Below are 25,787 nucleotides of genomic sequence, written 5' to 3'. Positions count from 1 at the left end.
TACAGGCTCGAAGTAGAGGAACCAAAGCAAGTAACAGAAGAGGTGTACCTGCCAGAATACATAGAATAATGGAAGGGAGACACCCCAAACCTCGGTGACGTAGATAATCCGAAGATCAATTGTGTCGGCAATGATTGGAACCTTGTGTGGAAGGCCGCAGCTTTCAAAATCTTTATTATTCTTCTTCTTCTTATGTACAGGAAGGAGACCGTGGTCCTTGTAGAATTTGTGGTTCTAGGTCTTCGGATGGACATTGAAAATAGATTGGCCACCAACGGGTACAAATTGAAACCCTACCACATGAAGCGCGCAGGGAACCAGAGAGGCCGGCTGGACACCCGAGAGCTCGGAGGGGTACTCGAGAGGATGGAAGGGGACTCGAGAGGCCAGGCAGGCGACTTGAGAGGCACGGGACCAACGCGGGAGACTCTTGGGCGAGGAAAACCGAGAAGGATGAAGGGCGATCCCAGCGGCGTGGGACCCGAGCCGAAGATTCTCGACAATTAGATTTTAAAAAAAAAACACCGTACGGGTCCGTATGACTGCAGAAAAAAAAAGTCGTGGGGCCATCGTACGGTGACCACACCGGCGGTGGAACCACCGTGCAGTGGGACCACCGACGGTGGAACCACCGTATGGTGGACACCCGCACGCCGCACTTGAAACTTGCACCACGCAACCCGCGCAAGGAAAAAGAAGAAGAAGGAAACCTCGCGGAGGTGTTAGTGTTGTTGTTCACTGTACGGGGAGGTTGCATGGCCGGGACAAAAAAAAAAACAAAAACAAAAAAAAAAGACCAAATTGAAAAATGATTCGATGACATCTGGAGCCTGGACATTGAAAATATTGGAGTGTAGAAGAAGGGTTTTGACATCATAAAATATCATAGAAATGATGCGCGCCATGGACTTTCGTGGGGTTCTGAAGGTTGTAAATTGGTGTTGGCGGCGGGGGCGTTGCCCCTCTGTTGGTTGAAAATTTTGTACACTTGGGGGAAATATACAAAATTGTGGTTTCAACCACAGCACATGAGTAAAAACTCTCCTAATTAAGGGAAGGCTCCCCCTATCTAACTAAAACTGAAATAAAAACAGGATGGGACAGCAGTCTTCCTTCTTTCTTCAAGAAAGACAATATCCTTTTCTCTTCACAGAAAAGGATAGCGATTGAAAATTAACAGCAGTAACTACTTTCAAGTGAAATGAGAGAAAGGAAATGAAGTTTCCTGAAAGTGCAAAGACTTTCGTCACTTCCTTCGGGACGGGACAGCAATATCAAGCTCAAAGACCTGACTATTGGAAGTCCTATCTACCCTTTGCTATATTAAAGTTTTACAATGAATAAAAGATAACAGCTCAAAGACTGGAATAATCTATTCTTTTAACACAAAGACAAGAACTAATGCAAGCTCAAAGACTTGCTGCTATTTCTTACCAAACAATAATTTTTCCTCAAGAATAGACGCAAGCTCAAAGACTTGCTACTCCTTCTAGAGATTTTCCTATTTTAATTAATCTTCTCTACTTGCAGCTCAAAGACTTCAAATCAGATTGGACTAAGCTCCTTTAGAAACACTTTGCATAGAAGAAATAAAAAGATTCAAACTCAAACATGTAGCTCAAAGACTCAAAACTTGAGTAATCCTTCTTTCTTATTCTTCAAAACCTTCAATTCACATACATAATCTCAAAGACTTCTTGCTGTAAATTTGGCAGAGTTTTTGCTTGCTTTCCAAAAGATATATTTACAATGGACCTCTCAAGTATTTATAGAGGAGGAGCCTTGAGAAAAAGGTGGGAGGATCCTAACTAACTTGAGAGATTCTCTCAACCACCAAGACTCATTCAATAAATAACTGAGACTTCATTAATTAACTAAGAGTTACTCTAACTAACTAAGACTTATTCCAACTACAGTCCTAATTGGACACAACTTGTAGTTGCCTTACAGGTAATTACAAAAGTGCAAGTAATGTGTAACTTGCGTTTTACAAAAATACTTTTACATGTAACTTGTCAAAACAAAATTACAACTAAAAATTACAAAAGAGGGAAAATTCAACTAAGTATTGAAAAACACTTAAGTTGCATTTTGTGAAGACACGAATCTTTGAAATTTTCGGATGCTCGCTTGTAGTTCCTCGGGATTCGGTTCATGGGTGTTCTTAGCAACAACCATAGTCTTCACAATAGTGTCGTGACAGCGGAGGAGCGCGGAATTGTCGTTATCCAGGATAGACTGGATCTCATGCAAAAAGGTTTGGTGTTTCATCAATGCTTGAATTGAAGTTGCTGAGAATTGTTCGCTCCTCCATTCATTATGAATCCTCATCTGTAAATCAGCAAGGACCTCTTCTTCTGGAATCGGCTCTCCATCCTGACTTACTATATTGCAGGAGGCCCTTTCACAATGTGAGACAATACCTCGATTGACTTCATCCCGGAATCTTCTTGCATCACTGATCTCCTCAATGAGGGATTTAGGAACAAGGGTCTTGTTTTCCATGAGTTCCTCAAATTCCAAGTACATGACCCTGGAAGAGATGATGGCGTGCTCCTGCAAAATACTCAGCTGTTGTTGGGGCATGGTACGCCAGATTGCTAGACTTTTTTCAACACTTTCCAGATTCTTTTTGAAAGTGTTAGAAGTCTGATCTAGTTTCTCCTCAATGGTTTCCAACTTAGACATTATTTGAAAAATGTCTTTTACCACTTGTACACATTGATCATGAAGCTGATCAACCCAGGAATCCAGTGCTTGTACTTTCTGAGCAGCCCTTTCCACTCCACGAATCGATTCTTGGGAACCAGAAGAACCTATGGAGTTACTCCCTTCAATAGCAGGTTTTGTGATTTTATGAATGGCTGCCATGAGCTGTCGGTTTTCTTCTTCTAGCTTGTTTGTCTTTGCAAGAAGATCGTCGCACCTTTGCACTAGTGAAGCAACAGAAAACTGAGCATCATGTTTAATGACCTCATGTGTTTGCTAGCCCAATTCTACCCTTGTGACCTTATAATCAGCAGCTGACATTTCATCAAGAGGTTTATCTGCAATAGGTTCCACAATTTCAGCTACTTTCATCTTGTTGCTATCAACAGTTACCCTAGAGATAGTCTTCGCCTTCTTAGTAACTTTGGATCTGGACTGTTTGAGTTGCTGGTAGTCAAAGGCATCAGGTGAGATTTCTTGCTTCTTTCTTTTCGGGGTGAAAGAACTAAGCCATGGAGGCAAAGTCATCAACTCACTTCCAGTAGCAGCCGTAGGCAAAGGAGAAGCAGTTTCTGTTTGAATTACCGTGATCACCCTGGAAGGAATATCTGTTTGAATAGCGACCACGGTTTGCTCAGTTACCAATGGACATGAAGATTGCCTCATGAATTCTTCAAAACTAGAAGTGGAAGTATCGATTTCTGATAACTGAATGCAAGTGGGATTATCTTCAGGAACTTTCAACACACTTTCTCGTTTTTGATCAGGAGAAGGCTCGTATGCTGAAATGGGAACTGCATTCTGAGGAGACTCATCTATGAGCAAATCAGGAGGAGAAAGAGGCGTCTCAATGGAAACTGGAGGAATGACCTCGCGAGGCGAGTCTGAAACTGGAGACCTGGGCGCATCGTCAGATTGCTGCCCCTCTTCTCGATTATCCAGGTCGATCACCCAAACATGGAACCATGATTTCTCCTTCCCATGAGTAGTCGTCTCCTTAGGAGGAAGCACTACTGCACGACTAACTCGTAACTTGATCCTTGTGCCTGAAGATGAAGCACCCTCTTTGTTATCAATCTGAATCTCAGACTTACGTCCAAGAGGCCCTGTAGAATCATCTTCTTTACCAACCTTGATTTTAATAAGTCTAACAGCATTACTTTTCACTGTTTCAGCCATGCGTTAGTGTTGGCCAAGATAGGCTGAAATCTGTCAAGGATGGAGACGCACTCCTTGTGTGACCATTGGATGAAAGGAAGTGGAGCTTCCTCAACCCTTCGTGAAATGTATTCAGGATCAAGTATATGCCCATCATCAATCATCCCTTGTGGGATATCCGCCAAGTTCAAGTCAACAATTTGCTCAACAGTGAGCCTGCAGTAATCCATCTTCAGAACTTCGGTTTCCGTGCGGAGATCTACCCAGATGTCTTCAATGCGATGAACATGCACAAAGGATTTCTTGATCTTCTCCTTCATACCTCTATAATCAAAATCAGCTCTAGGTTTGAACCTCTTAAGCTTGATTTCTTGCAATTCAGCCTCCATGGCCTTAGCCTTCACAGATGTGACAAGGGAGTATCGACCAAATTTTCAATGGGTTTGTGCTAGAGATCCCCATTCCAACCTTGTGTCTAGCAGACTGAAAAGTATGAACAGCCATGATCTGTCTTCCCAACTCCATAAGAATTATCTTATCGGTTGGGTATCTTGGAAGCATGTATGGCTGTCCATCATAGCATCCAATCCTCATATAGGTGAAGGTGGGAAATTGCAGGAATAAACACCCATACTCAGACACCTTGACCCATGCCTCATCTGATACTCTTTTGTTTCTGAGATCCACGTCAAACTGACACATGAAATATCCAAAGAATGCATCTTGGACTCTTCTGAAATGCAGTCTGCTAGGTTTCAATGGCAACTGGTCATAATATTCCCAAACTGGTATAAGCGAGCGATCACCCTTGGTAGAAAGACCTGGAAAGTGTCTAAGTGACGCTGCTAAATATACTAGATAAGAATTCATGAAGAAGGTCATAGTGGTAGGAACTGCTGCAAGTTGTTCGCACAAAGCATCGCTGATGATTTCACCCCATGAAATGTGATGCGACTGCCGTATGAACATGATGAATTGATACATCCATGGCTCAAAGACATTAGAGTGCTCAAGGCCCATCATCCTGCTGAGAAGAGTGATGGTGTCTCCTATCTCCCACTTGAAATCACAACGGTACAACTTTGCCCATCTTGAGAAGGAAGGACATGGCTCTTGGATCCACCTATTGATGTGTCGCTTGCAATCTTTTTCCCTTTTCACATAATACTCTGCTGCACTTTCTTTGGTGATTTCCATATAAACAAGTGCAGCAGGTATTTTGAAGACCTTCTCGATTGTATCCGCATCAAGACGAATTATAGCTTCACCATCATCATTTTTGATGACTCTTGACTCTTTGTCAAAATGATGGGCGCATGCAAGAACAAACTCAGGTTCTAGGGCAGCCACTGGGCAAGAAGATGCATGATGGATATGGCTGTCCAACAGCCGCTGCAAGTTGTTATCCTGTGGATCTTCTACCCTGTTGATGAATTCAGCCATATCGACGTGCCCTATTTCCGTGTCCCTGATGCGATCCAAAGGAGAAGAAACCTGGGAAGGTGCAACCTCATTCTGGTATTTGTCCTATTTGTATTTCATTTTCTTTGGAGTTGGCGATGCCGACAAATCTGACATTGATTGTGAACCTGGAATGCTGTGATGAAGACTTAAAAGAGTTAAGGCAACATCATAATCAGCTGCAAATATCATTTTTTTTTCTTCAAATGGGTAAAACTTTGATCTCTGAATTTCACGGTTTTGTGAGAGGAAGAGGGGAGATATGTAGAAATGGGAAAATCTTGACTTTGACCAATTTCTGATCTTGGGAGAATTTTCGCAAGTATACAAGTTAGAAAGGACATACATGCAATCGAGGTTTTAAAACCCGAATACAAGTATACTTGTAAATTCGAAAATGGAGAAATGGACGTAAAATGAGATTCTGACTTGCGGGAAATGATGGAAATGGAAAGTACGGATATGGGAAACGTGAATGAATAGAAACGGGAATATCCGGGAAAGTCATTTTTATGAAAATGGGAAGAACTCTTCAACATGTAATCCGGTTTTTAAAAACCCGAATTTGCAAGGGAGGGGTATTTCACACTTTTCAAGCTTGGAATTTTAACCAAAAATGGTTAAATTCCTTAACCGTAGGGGAAGAACAAGAATTTCCAGCAAACTTGTAATCGAGATTAAAAATCCCGAATACAAGTTAAGAAGGAATTTTGAGAAGAACAATGCAATTCAACAATTGCATTTCAAGGGGAAGATTTCTTTCACGAAAACCAATTTTTTTTGGGGGAAAAACATCACATGCCAAAAAAAATGTAACTAAATAATGAAAAATAAAGAAAACAAGAAAATAATAAAATGAAGAGAAGAAAGGAAGGAGAACATACCTTTCTTAAAAATGCAAAATGCTTCTCCAATAATGCAACAATTCTTGAGATGAAGAAGCACAACCGGAATATCAAACCCTTATCACGTTTTTTGTAAAAATGCCCCAAATATAGCAGCAATCTTAAACTTGGAGGACCAAAATGCGAATGAGAGTGTGCATCCAAGCAAAACGCCTAAGGTAGAGGAAGAAGCAATGATTGAAATGATTGAAAACGCTGCCAAAGGGAGAAAACGTGGCCAAAGGAAATCACGTGGCCACCATAACAAACTCCAACGACATCATTAAATGGTGCGGAAACCCTCTCACCCTCCACGCCTAGGTAGAAGAAGACAAAATGCTTAAGGAGACTGCAGATTTATGAAGTAAAAACGCCCAAAATGGGGGTTTGAAGAACCACGTTTTTTGCTGATTTAGCTCCAAAAACCAGTCAATATAACCTCCATTTGGCATGAAAGATGTTGATGATTGCATGAAAATAGGGTAGAAGCAAAAACGCCTTCCTTCCCTAAAAAATCTCCACAAAAAATTGCTTTGAAATCTTCAACAAATCAATTTTGCATGAAAATCGGGTTTTGGGAGACACATGACAAGTTCGATTTGTCCAAAATGAAGCAAATCGGGTTTTAGATAGAAAACAACAAGTTTGATTTTCACTTTTCCCTCTTTCATGTCAAAATCGGGTTTTTTAAGACAAATAGCAAGTTTAATTTTTCACTTTTTCACTCATCAAGCCAAAATTGGGTTTTTTTGGACAAATGACAAGTTTGATATTGTCAAAAATGCACTTTCATGTCAAAATCGGGTTTTTTGGAGCAAACTGCAAGTTTAAAAATACTTGTAAAAGGGAAATAAAATCCCTACAAGTTAAAAACACTTGCACATATGTAATGGGGATTTAAAATCCCTATTACATGTGAAAACCATTAAAGTATTAAAGTTTTCTTGCAGTTGAGCCAAAAAATCGCTATTTTAACTAAAAATGACCAAAAAACAATTAAAAAGATAAAAATAACAAAGGGGAAACTTAAAATAAATTACAAGTGACATATTTAAAATAAAAGTGCACATGTAATTGATAAAAAATTCTCCTACAAAGACCATAACAATGAATATCATTAAAACTTGCAGTTTGAAGAAAATTCTCCACCTGCAGTCTGGGTTTTAAAACCCGAAATTGAAGGAAAGGCATAGTAAACGAACCCAGAATTGGATGAAATTCGAAGCGTAGTTCGAGAATGGACTGAGGATCAAGCCAGTCCAAGGATTAGTCGAAATTTTGCCTTGGGAAGCGTGCCATAGAGTAAAAATTTCAATTTTTTCATAAAATTTTTACCGTAGTGGTCCTTCATTTTTGAAATAAAAAATGAGGACAACACCCTCGACCCCGCCCTGTACTATGATAGGGAGCGCACTTGGGTTGCTGCCCCCGGACCCCGCGAGGGGCGCTGCCCCAGACCCCGCGAGGGGCGCTGCCCCTCAACCCCATTGGGGCGCTGCCCCAGACCCCGCGGGGGCGCTGCCCCTCGACCCCGCTGGGGGCGTTGCCCCCAGATCCCCAGTTTATTTTTGAGCTACAGAATACCACGGGAAGTGTTGTGGTTGTTCGTACTGTGAGAAAGAAGCCTGTAGCTAAGTATTGGCGGGGAAGCCATAAGCCGTAAAGGGAGACGGATTTGGAGGTTGGGAACAATCAGAGTTTGAGGGAAGGCATTGCAGGTCCGCGCAGTTGTATGACACTAGGGAGTTATTCAGTTCAGTTATTAGCCTTTGGGGAGTGTGATGGAGGATTTGAGGTGTCTCCTAGCCTTTGTGCCAGCGGGTTGTGACCACCTCCAAGCAGGAATGGTATGCTTTGAGGAACTTGGAGTAGGTCTCGGCTGGACGTGAGGTTGCCTTGGTGGATGCAGAGAGGGCTTGGGAGGAGCTGACCACAAGGTTGGAGGCAGTACTAGCGTGAGACTTAGCTCGGCGTACCCAGGAGTTGGATACCGAGAGGGCAACGCGGGTGGCTATTGAGGACAAATTGGCTAGGGAGATAGTATCATTTGAGTAGTAGTTGGTGGAGGCTGAGACTGAAAAGCGTGTTTTGCAGACAAGTTTGGTTTAGGCACAGGAGAACTGTGATGTCAAAGAGGCACTTGAGCATCAGATGGTAGCAGAAAAGGGTTTTCAGGCGAGGACGCAGCAAGTGTATAAGTTCTGGGCTCGACTGGCGTTAGCAGTTCTGTTTAATGTCGTCTCTATTTTGTGTTAAGTCGTCCGGAGAGGACTTCTTTTATTTTGGGGGGGATGTTGGCGGCAATATTGTACACGGAAATAAAACTAGTTAATTAAGTTGTAATTGTGTTGGTTAGTTGGCAACCGAGGGGTGGCAATTGCGGCGTGATGGTTGGTGCTTGCACCCCCTCGGCATCTTTATATACTTTCGAATGTAACTTGTGGAGAACAACGACTATGAATGGAATAACATATCTGATACTTGTCTGATATCTATGGCATTATTCTGCATTACGTACTTTATGCTTTAAGTTATTCACCCAAGAGGGCAAACACCGAGGTTTTTCCCACATTGGGTTTTCCTCATATAGGTGGTGTTGTGTGATGCATTCTTGTGCATTTGTTATGTTAATGTTTTAGCAAGTCCTTTCACACACCTTGCTTGCACTGTTTGGGCTACCGGTTAGCACTCAATATGTTTTATATATTGCCGGATGTTGTCGGGAATAATCATTATGTTATGTTGTTATATTATGTTTATGTTGTCGTCGGTAATAATGAGTTACGGCGGTAAGTTAGTTAGCCGACGGGTAGGTAGTTGGAGTCGCGACGGTTGTGTCGCACCCCTTCGGCTGTCATATATTGTACCACCTCCGGGTGTTGGAGGATATGTAATGTTGACAACGGATATAATATGAACATCCTTTGACATTAATGGAAAGCTTATTCTGGTACTTCTTTTATAATTGCATTGTGCATTGTTGTTCGATTTCTGTATTCTTCCTGTTTACCCAGTGAGGTAAACACCGGTATCTTCTTGTTGAAGAAAAAGTGTTTAAATCACTGATTCACCCCCCTCTCAGCGATCCATTGTGTCCAATAATACAAGGTATATATAATGCAATAAGATCGCTGATGTGCACCTACAGCCAAGGGTCATTAATGCAAACACTTGGCAAATAATAACCTTTGTTCAATATGAAGTGTGCTGATGTACATACCCTTAAAGGTTATAAGTTCTGATACAAATCTGAGGCAATACTTTGACAAAGTCCACGCCTATGATGCTCACATGAGCCTGCCACAAACCTGATCTGAGATTTCCTGTTATTAAGAACTGCTTATCAGTTGCAGAAATCTGATCAACAATGGCTGCAATAAAGAAGCTACAGGTCTGCAATTGATGTGACTTCAAATATGCTTCAAACCCTTGCTCAAATCTGCTCCTTATGCTCAGATTGGACTCTTGGATGAAGCGCACACTATGGCAATGATTCAGCTGATCTCTCACAGCCTCAAGATTGCAATTACGATGAAGAGTTTTCGTTCTTCAAATCATTAAATGGCTGAGACCCTTGGTTTCTCTTCCACAGTCACAAATCCCCAAAAAGCATAGTCAAAATGATCAACAACAATAATGAGTTCAATTTGCTTGAAGGCTTTTATAGCATTCTCAAAGCTGGTCGATCCCTTCTAGAGACTTCTTAATCATTTAATATCATTTAAAATAATATTAAATGTGTGCACATTGACTTTATAAAATACTTTCATATTTGGCCTCCAAATATAATCCATTAACTGCACTTTAAGTCACTTAAATGAAGGGTGACGGCCCCATTGAATATAAAGTGAAACTTAAAACATTATAATTGCACTTTATAAATAATTATTAATAAAGTAATAATCAAAATAACATAACTCCACAAATAATCATTATTTCTCAATTCCGTCTGAGCTTGGGAGTTAACCATTGTGTCCACTGTGCACCCAACTGCCTTACTAAAAATTGTTAGGGTTCCTCTCTATCAACCACTGACTTAGTATAAATAGTAAATCTATCATTATCTAATCAAACCAAATGTGCATTGCAATCAAAGGTTGTTTAGGTGCCCTGTTATAAATAGTAACCCCGACTTTCTTGAAATAGTCACTTACTATAAATAGTAAGTGTGCCACACTGAACCAAACGAAGAGAAATGCTGAACACTACTGACCTCCGGAATGGGAATAAGCCTCTTGCACTGCCAACTGGAACCCTTTAACTGTCAGTCTTATCCTACGAGGGCCAATAACAGGCTAATCCAATCATAAACCATATCATCCCAAAAAGTGGACATTACAACACCCTATCAGGGGTTACACTCTTTGAGATAGAAACTAGTCATATTTCTAGTTGTTGGAATACACCGAAATTGAACAAATCACCAGCATTAAAATCAGATTATCCAGTTATCGTAGGTGCAAATCAACACTTTAGTCTCTAAAAATTATATTTGTTTCACAATAGATGTTTACAATAGAAAGTTCTAGGATGAGAAACATAGAAAGGACTTACAAAGGGGAAGAAAAAAAGAAAAAAAAATGAAGCAACAAGGAACCGCCCACAAAAGTGGTCAAGAAACTAGTACATATTTCCAAGAATGGGGAAGAACCCCTGAGAGCAAATGTTGAGGAAAACTGGAGATCATCAAATATCACTTTCTGGACTAGAAACGGTGAAGTCATTGTTGCCATTATCAATCGCTGTGAAGTGACCGATACAAGATTCAATAATGCATATCAATGAATGCAGAGGGCTGGGAGGATGAAGCGGAGTACTCTCTCTATGACATTTAACATCCAAGGCATTATCTAATCTAGGTTAGCAATTCTAGTTATCTAATCTAAACTTATTTCTAATCTTGGCTCCCTGTCACCTGAATGCAATCATCACTAAACCTTGTTAGCTTTTGTTTATTTCAATGCTGATAACATCGATATGGTTGATACTCTTTTTTATATTTTATGCAGGTAACATAAATATAATTTGCTATTTTTTTAATATTTTATACAAAATTTTCCATTATGAACCTAATTCATTTTCCCAAAAGAGTTGGCATTTCTCACAACTGCATGTGTATCCATTTTGTGATAATTTAGCTTGAAGCTGCACTAGGCACTTATTTATACTTTGTATTCTCCTATTAAGTTTTCACTAGGTATTAATGGACATGAATAAAATTTTGCTTTTCATCTTCCCATGATACAAGGGTGGTCATATCCCTTGGGCCTCAACCATATTATGACATATTGTTTGTGGGCTTAACGTAATGATTATTTAGAACCTAATTAATGGTCAGCTTTTCTAAGTCAAATAAAAATTATTTTCTCCTAGAGTATATGCATGATATGAAGTTGAATGATGCAGTCTTTTGAGGAACTATTCATTTTTGAGATCCTATGAAGCTTATCATGTTTTAGGAAATACTGAATCTGTTGTTTGTATATTGTGAATTTAACAGGGAGATATTGATTGGGACAAAGGGGGTCGGTTTCATGCCCGACGCATTCTTTTAGATCCGTACTCAAAATTTGTTGCTCCATTTGTGTTAGGGCAAGGTTAGCAAAGCTGAATAGTATTATAAATTGACTTATCCTAATGTTAGATTGTTTTGTCCCAATATATTCGTTTGCTTGTAAAAGCATGACCAAGATCTTCTAGATTGTTGAGAGATACTAGAAGTGGGTTGTTTTCTTGATTGCAGACAAGTCTGCATCTCCTGCAAGTTATCTTGGTTGGCTGATTGAAGAACCTTCTTTTAACTGGGACGGAGATACCCATCCTTGGTAATGTTTAGATTTCTATTTGGCATTTTCTCCTAATGAGATTGCTTCTTCCCTTTTCAAGTAACCAGTTTAAAGGGCTTATAACAAATTCTTTTTTTAAAGATAGGTAGCAACTAACTATTACATATAGTCAACAGTAACTTTGGTTACATTTGATTGTCGCAATAGAGGAACACATTTTACAATTGGTATAGGAATTTCTACTATGATTTTCTGTGCTATATTTCTCAACTTGGAAAGTTGTGTTATGTGGGACAGATTCATGTTTTTATGAAATGAGATATAAATTGTGGGCTAGGCTTTTGTGACAGTAGAGGTGCACAGAAGTAATGCATTTGCCTGCTATAATTCATTATTAATAATACTCTTGAAAGCTTGGTCGAAGTGAGTGAATTTGGTTTCAAAGCGAGCGATTGTAAAATTTGGTTTCAAAATTGTCTCTTTGGTCAGATGTATATAGTGTTAATGGGGGTAGCCTCTCCAAAAGTGGTTGTGTATTCATTGTACATGGAATTAAGGAAAAGAAAAATCACACATTCAATGACGTAATGGACATATTAATATTGTGAATAACTTATCATGACTGATTTAAGTCTTCCATATGTAATTTAGAAGTTATAATTGAACTCACAATATCATGAACACCTATTTGTTGTGTTATTTAGGATTTTTGGGTGTACTTTTAACAAAAAAGTACTTAAGGATAAAGAAAATTTAAAGTCTTCCATATGGCAGCTCCCTTGTATGATGTTGTTTAGGATTTTTGGGTGTACTTCTAACAAAAAAGTACTTAAGGATAAAGAAAATTTAAAACAACTGATATGAATATAGAACCCTTAACAACAAATCTACAAGTGTTATCATGGGTTTCATAAAATACTTAAGATTGAATTAATTCCATCACGAGGATTAGAGACTATGCATGGAAACCCAATGATGAATATATATATCACATACTAACACATCTAGTTCAAGGTACCAAGAAGTGATTATGTTTTCAAGAAGAACTTATTGAATCTAACTGTGGCTTTCACAAACAAGATTTCAGGATAACAAAGGTCACTATCAAAACATAACATATGACAGGTCAATAATGACATGTAGAAAACACCATGCATACACCTTCAAAATTGTTTTCCATTGCTTTGTAGAATTTTTACAACTTAAAAACCCTGTATACCAAATTTGTGAGAATCAAGAGTTCTTCACAATGCTTAGAGTCTTATATTTATAGACTTCTCCCTGGTAACTACTTCATAACCAACTTGTAACCACTCAAGTAACTGTTGCAATATTGTCATTGATGTCAAAGTACAGCAGGGCAGAACTAAAAAGACAGCAGGGCGAAATTAAAAAGACAGTTTTGGCACCCAAATCAGGGATTTTGATTTTCCCTAAATAAATAAATTTGTAATGACTTGTGAGGGCCGATCCATGTCTCCTTGCTGGCCGACCCTTAGAGTTTGAGTGCCCTAGTTTGAGATTTAAAGTTTAAAAATAAAAATAAAAAAGATCATATTGCTAGGGTTGACTTTAAGGGCATTTGAATTCATTTTTTATTTTATTAGTGCCCCCTCCAAAAGGGACAGCCTCTTCAGGAGAAGAGCCCATCTTTGGGCAACTAATAAAAAATATTTTCTACTTGATTGCTGGCCGACCTCATTAAGAAGGCATGACTGTTGATGAAGGTGTGCTATTTGGAAATATAAATGAGAGATGTTTGAGGTTTATTTGAGCAACAATTCTTTGAATATCTTTCCTATATTTAGAACAAATCTACAGCAGAAGAGAGTAGATTTGTGAGCAGAAATCAGACATGTATTTGGATCAGACCCACTGCAAATTTTTGTGAAGATACATTTCAGGTTTGGAAGCAATCATTGAATATCATATTGCAGATCTGAGTAGAGGTACATTGCAGACCTGAGATCAAAGTGCGAAGGCAGATTTTTGTTGAAGTTGTGAGTAGTTTTTGAAGGTGATCTAGAGCAGATCCAAAAACATTATTATTACATTGCATTTCAAAGGTTGGTGCCTTCTATTTTGTGAGGTTAGAAGGTTGGTGCCTCTCACTCAAAGAGAACGGAGTCTCTTACTGGATTGGTGTTTGGTGATAAGGGAATTGGTGTCTCCTATGGGTTGGTGTAATGTCCCCTCTTTCCTAGACGATCAAAGATTTGCCTAATATCCATCTCCGTAGGCAAATCTAGTGGATAGGAGTGTTATTCCTGGCATGGGAGGTGTAAGAACCTTGCTGGTTCTAACTCTCCTGAAATACTATTGCTGATTTGTTTTTGGATTTTTCAAGGGTTTTGAACAATTTTGAATAAAAAATAACAAGTGCACCAAGCAAGAATTGCTCATAAAACTGAATAGATACCAAATATAGGGCAATTGAATCTATATTATGAATTAGATAACTGCTGCAAATGAAACTAATACATAAAACATATCCGTAGGTCCTCAACTTATTTTAAATAAAGAATTCTAGAGTTTGCCAGCCAGAACTGGGAAACTGACCAAAATAGGTGTACAAGTCTAGGAAATTATTTCTTTAGGCCAGAAAAGTGATGGAATACTCTGTATTTGCTAGGCATTGGAAATTGTGCAACCAAAATGCAAGAAGGAAGACATTTCAGCCCTCCAGGACAAAATGTTCCTTTCTTGAACCCCACTTGCCAAGCTTGAATTGTATGGCTAGCTACTGGAAATTGTACGACTGCTTATTGAAATGAAGTATGCTGCTAAAAGGGGCGTCTAACCTGATTTGCCCTTTCCTTATTGAAAAATCTGCAATATCTGGATAAAATAATCTCTGTTGAAACACAATAAGACTCCTAAATGAAGCCTTCACAGTTGCAATAATTCAGCTGATCTTCCATAGCTTCACAATCACATATCCATGAAGAATTTTTGTTCTCCAATGGCCAAACCTCTGAAACCCTTGTCAAAGAATTCCATAGAGCAAAATAACAAGCAATGTCAAATAATCAATAATAGAGGTTGAATTGCTTGCTTTGCCTTTATAAACCCCAAAAGTCATAATTCTCCAAAAAGTGTGATTTTCTCTTGAAGGGAGTTAAATACATTTAAAATGTATTTAATATACTTTATGTAACATTTGAATTAATTCCCCATTTGGACGTACCCTTTTGATATTCATTCTATATTATGTTAAATTATAGTCTCAGTCATAACACTCAGAAAACTAAATCTGTTTCTCTAATTGTATCGGCGCACAAAATACTAATTCTGTTATTTACGATTTAATTAAGATTGGAATTTAGTTAGTGTTAACTAACAAATTAGTTTTGCAAACATTTAGTTTGGTTAAAGTAATGAACGCCGGTGTAGAGGATTGTGGCTCCACACAGGGGTCACGACCCTATGTGGAACCACGTATCGTGACCCCCTGTGGGGGCATGATTCCATGAAGACAATCACATATATACGCCATCCTCCCTATTGAACTTGGTGTTCGAATTGAATAACAAAACAGATAGAGATCGGTGACCTATATATACATTTGCCTTTGTACCTACAGAGGCAAATCGATAAGAGACATAATCGATTTTCATTTCTTCGATCTGACCCTAACATACCAGATTTTGAAGCTACAACAAATCTGATCGCACAAAAACAATAACAATCTATTTTACATTTACATGGTATTAGAGCCTAACTATTTAAAGATCCGAATAGACTAAAAGCGAAGTTTACAAATTAAAATCGAAGATTTCTAAAATGGCGAACACAATCAGATTTGAGGACAGACTCGAAGGAGCAACAAATTTTGTGGCTTGGAAAGTCAGAATTATGATAGTATTAAAAGAGAACAAAGTAATCAAATTCATAAACGAAGACAAGCCCGAACCTGAAGACGAACATGAGAAAACTGTATGGAATGAAGGAAATGATAAAGCTGTAAAAATCATGATAGATGCAGTAAGGGATCACATAATACCACTTATATTAAAATATGACAACGCATATGAAATGTACAAAACCCTTGAAAGGACACATGAGATAAACAATCCGAGCAAAACCCTAGCTCTAAAAAGACAGTTGAACCACATAAGCATAAATAAAGGTGAATCAATAAACTCATACTTCATGAGGATAGGTTCACTCAGAGATCAACTGCAAAAACTTGATTATCATGTCGAGAAGCAAGAACTATTAATGATTACCCTAGACGGATTACTTGAATCCTGGGAATCATTCAAACAAGGCATAAATGCAAGGGATAAATTCACAGAATTTGATCGACTAAGGGATGACTGTCTCCTTGAAGAATCAAGGCAAATGAAAGGGGGAAATCACAAAACCAAAGATGAGGACCTCCACATTCTGAATACCGATTCCTATAAGAAAGGCAAGAAGAGAAACTTCAAGAAAAGAAAATCCCACAATGGGAAAAGCTTTCATAAGAAAGACATGTCAAAAATCCAATGTCACAGATGTGATCAGTACAGACATATGTCATTTAATTGTCTTGACAAATTAAAACAGCAGGCATCATTCGCCAAAGTAGAGAGGAACACAAAACTTGAATCTGAGAAGTTGTATTATATTCAATACTATCAAGTCAAGCTTCAGACAAGTTTAACACTTGGGTGATAGACAGTGGATCGTCAAGACATGTCACCGGATTCAGAGAATTATTAGACTCAATGGAAGAGGGATCAAATGAAGAGGTAACACTAGGGGATGACTCTGCACATCCAGTAAAAGGTGTTGGGACATGTACAATCAGACTAAAGTCTGGAATCTCAGTTCAACTCACCGGAGTACTATTTGTACCAGGTATCAAAATGAACCTAGTCTCTATCTCTGCACTTGAGGATGATGGATACAGAATCTCATTCATAGACGGAAAAGTAATGGTATGGCCAACAACATCCACCTTCAAAAGAGCACAAGTGATTGGTTACAGACAAGGACACCTATATGAATTGTGTAATGAGCCAAATCAAATCTTACTTAATGAAGTCACAGATCAAACAAAAATTTGGCATAGAAGACTAGGGCACTTACACTTTTGTGCTCTACCCTCTATGGAAAAATTAGTCACAAGACTACCTAAACTAAAGCCAATTCATTTAGATGTTTGTAAACGATGTGCTCTAGGTAAAAACACTAAAAGCTCTTTTCCCCGCAGCTCTAGAAAAACTAAAGGAGTACTAGAACTAGTTCACTCTGACTTATGTGGGCCTATGTTTGGACCATCACTAGGAAACGCTTTATACTATGTAATCTTTGTAGACGATTTCTCTAGGAAAACTTGGATTTATTTTCTTAAAAGTAAGGAATCTGAAGATATTCTTAGGAAATTTAAAGAGTTCAAATCTATTACAGAAAATCACTCTGGTAGGAAAATCAAAACTCTAAGGACTGACAATGGTAGGGAATACACATCAGATGTATTTAAAGAGTTTTGTAAAGATGATGGGATTAAGAGGGAGTTCAATGTACCCTACAATCCTCAACAAAACGGGGTTGCTGAAAGAAAGAATAGAACAATAGTAGAAGCGGCAAGGGCTATGTTGTTGGATCAAAACCTAGAAACTGCACTTTGGGGAGAAGCCACTAATACCGCTGTATACATTCAAAACAGATGTCCCCACTCTCATATTGGCTAACAAAACTCCTGAAGAAGTCTTTACTGGAAATAAACCTGATATTAGCCATCTCAAAATATTTGGATGTCCTGTTTATATTCATGTACCTAAGGAGAAAAGAACTAAACTAGAACCTACTGGGTAGAAAGGGATTTTTGTAGGATATAGTGAAACATCTAAAGCCTACCGAATATTTATCCCTGGACAAAGAGAAATAGAATTAAGCAGAGATGTCATATTTGAAGAAGATGTAGCCATTAACAAAACAAGGAGTTCCATCATACCTGAGATCCCAACTAATTCCATGAATTTGGAAGAAGATTCTCTCTCTGAAACTCAGAGGGAGCATCCCGAGGAAAACACCTTGGAACATGAGAACACTACAACAAAGAATCCCAGGAAAAGACCACTATGGGCCACCAAAACAGTACAGGAACCAGAATCCTATGCAGCACCTAGAGGAACATTTAGAGAAAGCAAAAGACCTTCAAAATTTTCTAGCTATGTTACTCTAATGACAGATCTCATAAATGCTGAACCCTCAAGTGTCGGAGAGGCTCTTAAACAGCAAGTATGGAAGGATGCCATAATAGAGGAATATCAATCTATCTTAAAGAATGATGTATGGAAAATTGTGCCTAGACCTAAAGGAAAATCAGTTGTATCTTCTAAGTGGCTCTTTAAAATCAAGCATGCTGCTGATGGCAGTATAGAAAAACATAAGGCAAGATTTGTTGCTCGAGGCTTCTCACAGAAGGAAGGAATCGACTATGAAGAAACATTTGCACCTGTTGCACGATAGACTTCTATCAGAACAATCCTGGCTATAGTAGCATCTAAAGGATGGAAAGTTCATCAAATGGACGTAAAAACTGCATTTTTGAATGGAACAATTGAAGAAGTATATCTAGAGCAACCTGAGGGATTTGAGCGAAATAATGCAAAAACACATGTATGCAAGTTAGAGAAAGCACTGTATGGGTTAAAACAGGCTCCCAGAGCATGGTATGAAAGAATTGACAGTTACTTATTAGGGATAGGTTTCACTAAGAACATTGCTGATCGAAATCTGTATTTCAAAACAATCAAAGGTGAAATGTTGATACTGATATTATATGTAGATGACTTTTTAATTACAAGTGAAGATCATCTCATTGCAAAATGCAAACAGGAACTAGCTTCAGAGTTTGAGATGAAGGATTTACGTCTACTCCATTATTTCCTTGGATTAGAAGTATGGCAAAGATTAGATGGTATTTCTCTAAATCAAGGTAAATACATCATTGACATTCTGAAGAGATTTGGAATGATGAATTGCAAGCCAATGTCATCTCCTATGGAAACAAACCTTCATAAACTAAAAGAAGCTATAGCAGATTCCAAATTTGCAGATCCAACATTATACAGACAGATTATTGGATCACTAATGTACCTAGTCAATACCAAACCTGATATATGTTATGCAATAAATGCACTCAGTCAACACATGGTTGAACCCAAAGAAATACATTTGGTTGCAGTAAAGCATATATTGAGATATCTACAAGGTACCTTGGACTATGGACCTCATTATGAACACACTGCTTTGAACTTACATGGATACTCTGATTCAGATTGGGCTTTAAGCGTGATAGACAAGAAGAGCACTTCAGGATTGTTGTCAGGTAATTAAGCAATAAGACATTTAATGTAATTAGAGTTAATGACGGCAGTTAACCCGTCGGTTGTCGACAGTTGACACCAGGTAACTGATCGGTCACCTTTATATATTAGCAAGTCCTTGGTCATGGAGAAGGAGTTAGTATGGTCATTGTCATTGTACTGACATTATTATGAATCAATGAAGATCTGAGTTCCTTTATATTCTGTCATGTCTATTATTTCTGCAATGCATTGAATTACACTTTATTGGCAAAACATTTGGCGTCGTTGCCTAGATAGACTCGGGAAAAGGAGCAGATGGCGTACGAACGTGATGGGCCTACCCGCGAGCGAGATTAACCCTGAGGCGGACGACGCACGAACTGAGCTCTACGACGGAGAAGATACTACAACGAGGGAATTTTCAATCCTGCTTCAGGTGGCCATCGAAACCTACGTCCGAAGAGAGGCCACGGAGGCGGAAGTTCCAACAAGTGCTGTGTGGACCGCACTGGAAGTTGGCCTTGCGGTGAATAAGTCGATGAACCACCTCCCCCGATTGCTCGCACAGGGTTCACTCGCACAACGGGCTCGCCTGGAGGAAATTGCTTGCGAAGAACGACGCCAACAAATCCTCCTACAGTATGAAGAAAACAACCGTCTTTGGGAAGCGCAACAGGATGGCATGCGACGGGACACTTGAACCTTGAGCCGTACGGGGCGGAATAAAGAACAGTCATTGTAATAATTATGTCATATTGTTGACATAGACTTGTATCCCACAGGATGAATGAATAAAAGTGTTCTACTTTTTATATGTCGCTATATATAAAGCCGTACGGGAATTAATGCCCAATACATTGAATAAAGACAAAAATAAGCAAGAGTATATAGATGAATGTGCAGTAGCCCGACGTGCCTTGATCCTTGAACAGCAAGCAGAAAGGCGACAGAGGTATAAGCGAAGGGAGGAGGAACGCTCCAAAGGGGACAGTGAGGCCGACGGCCACCCACGGAGTCGGGAGGAGTTACTTGCGGAAACCCGCCGCAGGATAGAGTGTACTAAAACTCAGTTGAGGGACTTGAGGGACTTGTCACGCACACCAGAGGCTAGGGAAACTCCACCGAGTGGGGAGGAGGCAAGGGAGGGAGAAGACATTGGGGCTGCCAGGAGTGTCAGAGGGACACCGGGGGACGACGGTCAAGCACCTCTTACAGGATCTAACCCATCCGGAGTAGGACAACAGCCACCAGTAGTAAAAAGACAAGGCATGGCGCAAAAACAAAAACTTCCAAAGTTCCATGGGGATGGGAAAGAAGACCCTGTCCGCCATTGTCGCACTTGTGAAACAATTTGGGGAGTGAATGGTGTTACCGATCAGGACGAGTGGGTAACACAGTTTCCTGCAACCCTAAGGGGCGTGGCCATCGACTGGTTCTCCAATACAGAGAAGGCTAAAATTAGCACATGGCCTGACTTGAAGAAGGAATTTCAAGTGGAGTTTTGTCTCCTAAGAGACGATAATGAGATCGTAGCCAAAATTTACGGCACGAAACAGAGGAAGAACGAGACGGTTCGAACCTACAGCCGGCGCGTCAAAGAGCTGCTAGGAAAAATGGAGAACCAGCCTGCAGACGGACTGAAAAAACGGTGGTTCGTGGAAGGTCCGAAGACGTCTCTTAGACGGAAAATGAAGAGTGTACCTCCCTCTTCATATATCGACACCTATAATAGGGAAATGGATTTAGAAAGCGAGCAGAAGACGTCCAAGAAAAAGAAAAAGAAATCCTCATCAGACGACGATTCCTCTTCTGACAAAAGCAGTAGCAGTGATGACGAGTCTAATCGGAAGGTACGGGCTCTCTAGAAAGATATGGAGCGAATGATGAGAGAGATGAAGGCGACCAAAGGAAGCACAAGCAAAGCCGACGAAGGGGATTTATGGTGCATGGACTGCCGTAGCGACGGACACACCAAGGGGTCTTGTCCGAAGAAAGCATTTTGTGATATATTGTTCAGATTGCCGAACACCTTACCAAGGAGTGTCCGTACAATATGAGGACCCATAACCAACAGGTTCTCTTTATGGAACCGTCCGCGCCAGCTGACACGTCCCAGCTTGCGATCAACAACGCGTCGTCTGGCGGCTATCGGAACAACAGGCGAGGAGGAAGAGGCAATAATAATAATACTAATAATAGAAGCCGAATCCAATACGACGCTAAAGGGCGACCGATGATACAATGTCGGGCTTGCAACCAATAGGGGTAATTTGCCAGGGATTGTACGACAGAGGAAGTGCCACAAAAACTTTGCAAGTGTTGCGGTCCGGGGGACCATGACGATGGCAACTGTTCGAAATTTGGAGTGAATTTGTTGAATGTAGAATCGAAGGATGTGCTCGCCATAACAAGATCCAAGACGAAAGTGGCCACTTACCCAGATCCTCGTACGGAAAAACGAAAGGCACTGGAGGCACGAGTGGAACTGGAGAAGGAGATGTCGACGAACAAGGACGCACACGGGCTTGCAGGTACTTCTCGCTCTGAAGCAGAAACAAATATTATAAACCAACTGCTACAGGTCGAGATACCCGTCAAAATGAAGGATCTCCTGGAAAGTATGCCACACTTGCGGACGACACTTCTGCAATCTGTACTGATAACTCCAGTCGACCGACCAACACATGGAAGGGACAACCTTGGCGAGACGGCGGCAGACCCATTAGCCCTGACGATCAACAATGGTAGACACCCAGCAGTGGTGGAAATGGGTATACTGGGCACCATCTTGACTGACACCATTGTCGACGGCGGGTCGGGAGTAAATGTCTTGCTAGAGGAAACATGGAAAAAATTGGGCAAACCTACTCTCTGGCCGTCCACCTTTAATTTATTGGGAGCAGACCAACACGGCATCAAGCCGCTTGGCACACTCATGGCGCAGCCAGTAACGATCGGAACACAGCCGTTTGTCTTGAACTTTGTGGTCATCTCATTGAAGAAGAAGGGATATGATGCCATCCTTGGCAGAGGCTGGCTGGTGGCGGCAAAAGCAAACGACAATTGGAAAAAGAACACCTTGTCCATGGAAAAGGCCGGCGGAAGATATATCATTGACCTCAAAACCCAATTGGTCAATGAAGAGTTGGCATCAGAGTTAGAGTCCGATAGGGACGACGGTACAGACGAAGGGAAGGATGGCAGGGAACCAGATATCGAAGGCATCTTAGGAATTCAAGCCTGGTCTGAGGACGAGACGGATTCTTTGAGAGGGCTCTTCCATTGGCAAATGGAAGACTATGAATTATTGTACGGGTGCAATATGCTGGAGATCGAAGAAGAACCTGACGAGAACGAGTTCCCGCCAGAGGACGGACAATACAAGGAAGGGGATGCCCCTGTGGATGACGCACCAGCGCACCAGTTCGACAAGAGTAAGCCCATAAGGTACGAGGAATCTGCACTTAAAATTACAAATCTTGGAGAAACTTCAGAACAGAAAAATATTCTAGTCGGCGACGACTGGAATCCGGTCTTGAAGACGGCGGCGTTCAAAATTTTCACAGAGTACAAGGATGTGTTCGCCTGGACGTATAAAGACCTTAAAGGGGTACCACAAGAATTTTGTGTACACCGGATCCCTCTGGTTCCCGGAGCCGTGCCTGTACGGAAGTGGCCATACAGGATGCACAAAAATTATGCCGCTAGGGTAAATGACGAAATTGACCGCATGCTCGAAGCAGGAATCATCTTCAAGTTCCAGACCAGCGAATGGGTATCGCCCATTGTGATATCCTTGAAAAAGGAGGCCAATCAGATAAGAATCTGTGTAGACTTCAGGTGTTTGAATGCTGTCACAATTAAAGATCCATTTCCCATACCATTCACAGACACCATCCTCGAGGAAGTAGCGGGCCATGAAATTTATTCATTTATGGATGGATTCTCCGGATATAATCAAATTTCTATTGCAGAGGAGGACAAATTGAAGACCACCTTTGTCGTAGAAGATGGCGTCTATGCATACAACCGGATGCCATTCGGGTTGTGCAACGCGCCAACTACCTTCCAACGGATAATCCTCCATATTTTCGACAAAATGTCCATAGGAAACTTCAAAGCATTCTTGGATGACTGGTCCATTTACAGCACGGAAGAGGCACATCTCGCAGCACTTGGCGAATGCATGGAAAGATGCCGACAAGCCCGCCTCGCCCAAAATCCCAAGAAATGCAGATTTATGGTGCCTCAAGGCAAGTTACTAGGGCACATTGTCTGGAAGGCTGGACTGAAGATTGACCCTGACAAGGTACGGGTCATTGTGGAGATGGAGGCGCCCGACGATGTCACTGGTGTCATGTCATTTCTTGGACACATTGGGTATTATAGGCGATTTATTAAGAACTTTGCCCAAGTATCATACCCACTTGATATGCTGACACGAAGGGGGGAGCCGTACATCTAGGGGACGGCCCAAGAAGAGGCTTTCCAGGAGTTAAAGTCACGGTTGGTAGGTGCGCCAATCCTGACATATCCAGACTGGGACAAAGAGTTCCATGTACATGTCGACGCATCCAACTTTGCCATAGGGGCCACACTGGCGTAGGTTGGCAACCCCGGGCTAGACCACCCAGTGTATTTTGCAAGCCGACTCTTGTCAAAAGCAGAGAAGAATTACAGCACGACGGAGAGAGAAGCCCTCGGGATGGTATACTCCGTCCAAAAATTCCGACATTACCTATTGGCGACACCATTCACATTTTATGTGGATCACCAGGCGTTGATGTACTTGGTGAACAAGCCAATCATCCAGGGGCGGATTAGCCGATGGCTGTTGCTGTTACAAGAATTTACATTCAACATCATTGTCAGACCTGGCAAGAGCCATGTCATCGCCGCCTAGCTATCACGGATCACGTCTGGAGAGCCGGCCGAAGGTGTTAATGAGGATTTTCCGGACGCCCATCTCTTCCGCATTGCCGTCCTTCCTGCCTGGTACACGAGTGTGGGCGAATACCTGTCAACTTCAAAATTTCCTAAGGAAATGTCGTCAGGCGAAAGACGAAAACTTGTACTAAGAAGCAGAACGTTCCAACTTCTAAATGGCCTTCTCTACAAGATGGGACCTGACCAAATCCTACGACGATGCGTCTTGGAAGAGGAAATCCCATTGGACCATGAAGGGGTCGCAGGAGGACACATTGGACCGGACACGACGGCAAGGAAAGTCTTACTAGCAGGCTTATGGTGGCCGACAGTGCATGATGACGCTAGAGAATGGGTGACAAGTTGTGATACATGTCAACGCGCTGGACGACCGTTAAAGAGGGATTTTATGCCACTCAACCCGTCGAATGCTGAAGAGTTGTTCGAAAGATGGGGGTTAGACTTCATTGGTCCGTTGAAACCAAGCCGGGCCCGATGATGTAGATACATTGTCGTGGCGACCGAATACTTGACCAAATGGGTAGCGAGGGCCTTGGCAGACAACTCCGCCGTTAGTACAACGAGATTCATTTATGAACAAATTATCACCCGGTACAGAATACCTATACAGTTGACAAGTGATAGAGGAGGCCACTTTGTAAACCACATTATCTGGCTGTTGATAACCGAATTCAAAATTTTCCATTCTCTATCAAGTCCGTACTATCCTCGGGCAAACGGCCAGGCTGAGGCGACCAACAAAATCATGGTGTCAGTAATTTATAAGTCCTGCGGGGTTGAGAAGGAAGACTGGGAGGAGTGTCTACCGTCGGTACTTTGGGCGTACCGAACAACTTACAAGGTAACCACTGGGCAGACACCATTCCAATTAATGTATGGCCAGGAGGCTGTGGTGCCAGTGGAATTCATGGTGCCAAGTCTTAGAATTGCTATTGACAACAGGTTAGGCGACATGGAAAGCCTCTGGGAGAGACTATACGCCCTGAATAAGTTGGATGAAAGACGGACGATGGCACAGTGGGCGATGGAGACAGCTCAGCAGCGATGGAAAGCCTGGCACGACAAACATTTAAGAAGGATGCAGTTCACCCCGAGGCAATTGGTATTGAAGTTTAATGGTTGAAATGAAATTAAGCCAAGCAAGTTTAGGGTAAAATGGCTAGGTCCCTTTAAGATTGGCGAAGTTGGCGTGAACAGAGCCATCAAGTTGTGGATGATGGACGGGATGGAGGTGTCTGATGCTGTAAATGGCTCCAAGTTGAAAATCTATCACCAACGGAGGCAAGAGAGGAGGTCCGCCCAGGCGGACAGGTAAGTGCGGTCGTATGGAAATGACCGTACGGTAGGTTCGTATGACCCTGTACGGTGCTGTAGGAAAAAAAATGGAAAATTAAAAAATTAAAAAAATATAAAAATGCTGTTGTACAGAAATAACAGTACAGTAGGTTCGTACGGTCGTACGGTACGATTTTTTTTTTTTTTTAAAAAAATTTAAAAATTAAAAAAAAAAAATCAAAAAAATCCATACAGTCGTACGG

The 25,787-nt window shown here is 40.9% G+C and overlaps 1 protein-coding gene across 3 annotated transcripts in view; it reads left to right on the top strand.

Moving 5' to 3' along the window:
- LOC131034013 (isoamylase 2, chloroplastic) overlaps nucleotides 1–25,787 on the top strand; it is a 374,673-nt gene that overhangs the window by 110,753 nt on the left and 238,133 nt on the right. For all 3 annotated transcript variants that reach the window (XM_057965350.2, XM_057965347.2, XM_057965346.2), the window contains 2 exons: nucleotides 11,713–11,809; nucleotides 11,956–12,037. In XM_057965350.2, the coding sequence (XP_057821333.2) occupies nucleotides 11,713–11,809; nucleotides 11,956–12,037 (179 nt within the window). The remainder of the gene's footprint in view (nucleotides 1–11,712; nucleotides 11,810–11,955; nucleotides 12,038–25,787) is intronic.

The sequence above is a fragment of the Cryptomeria japonica genome, chromosome 2 (genome assembly GCF_030272615.1).
Source record: "Cryptomeria japonica chromosome 2, Sugi_1.0, whole genome shotgun sequence".
Classification (NCBI taxonomy): Eukaryota; Viridiplantae; Streptophyta; class Pinopsida; order Cupressales; family Cupressaceae; genus Cryptomeria; species Cryptomeria japonica.
The sequence above is the reverse complement of the archived record's forward strand: the minus strand, read 5'-3'. Positions and strand labels throughout refer to the sequence as shown.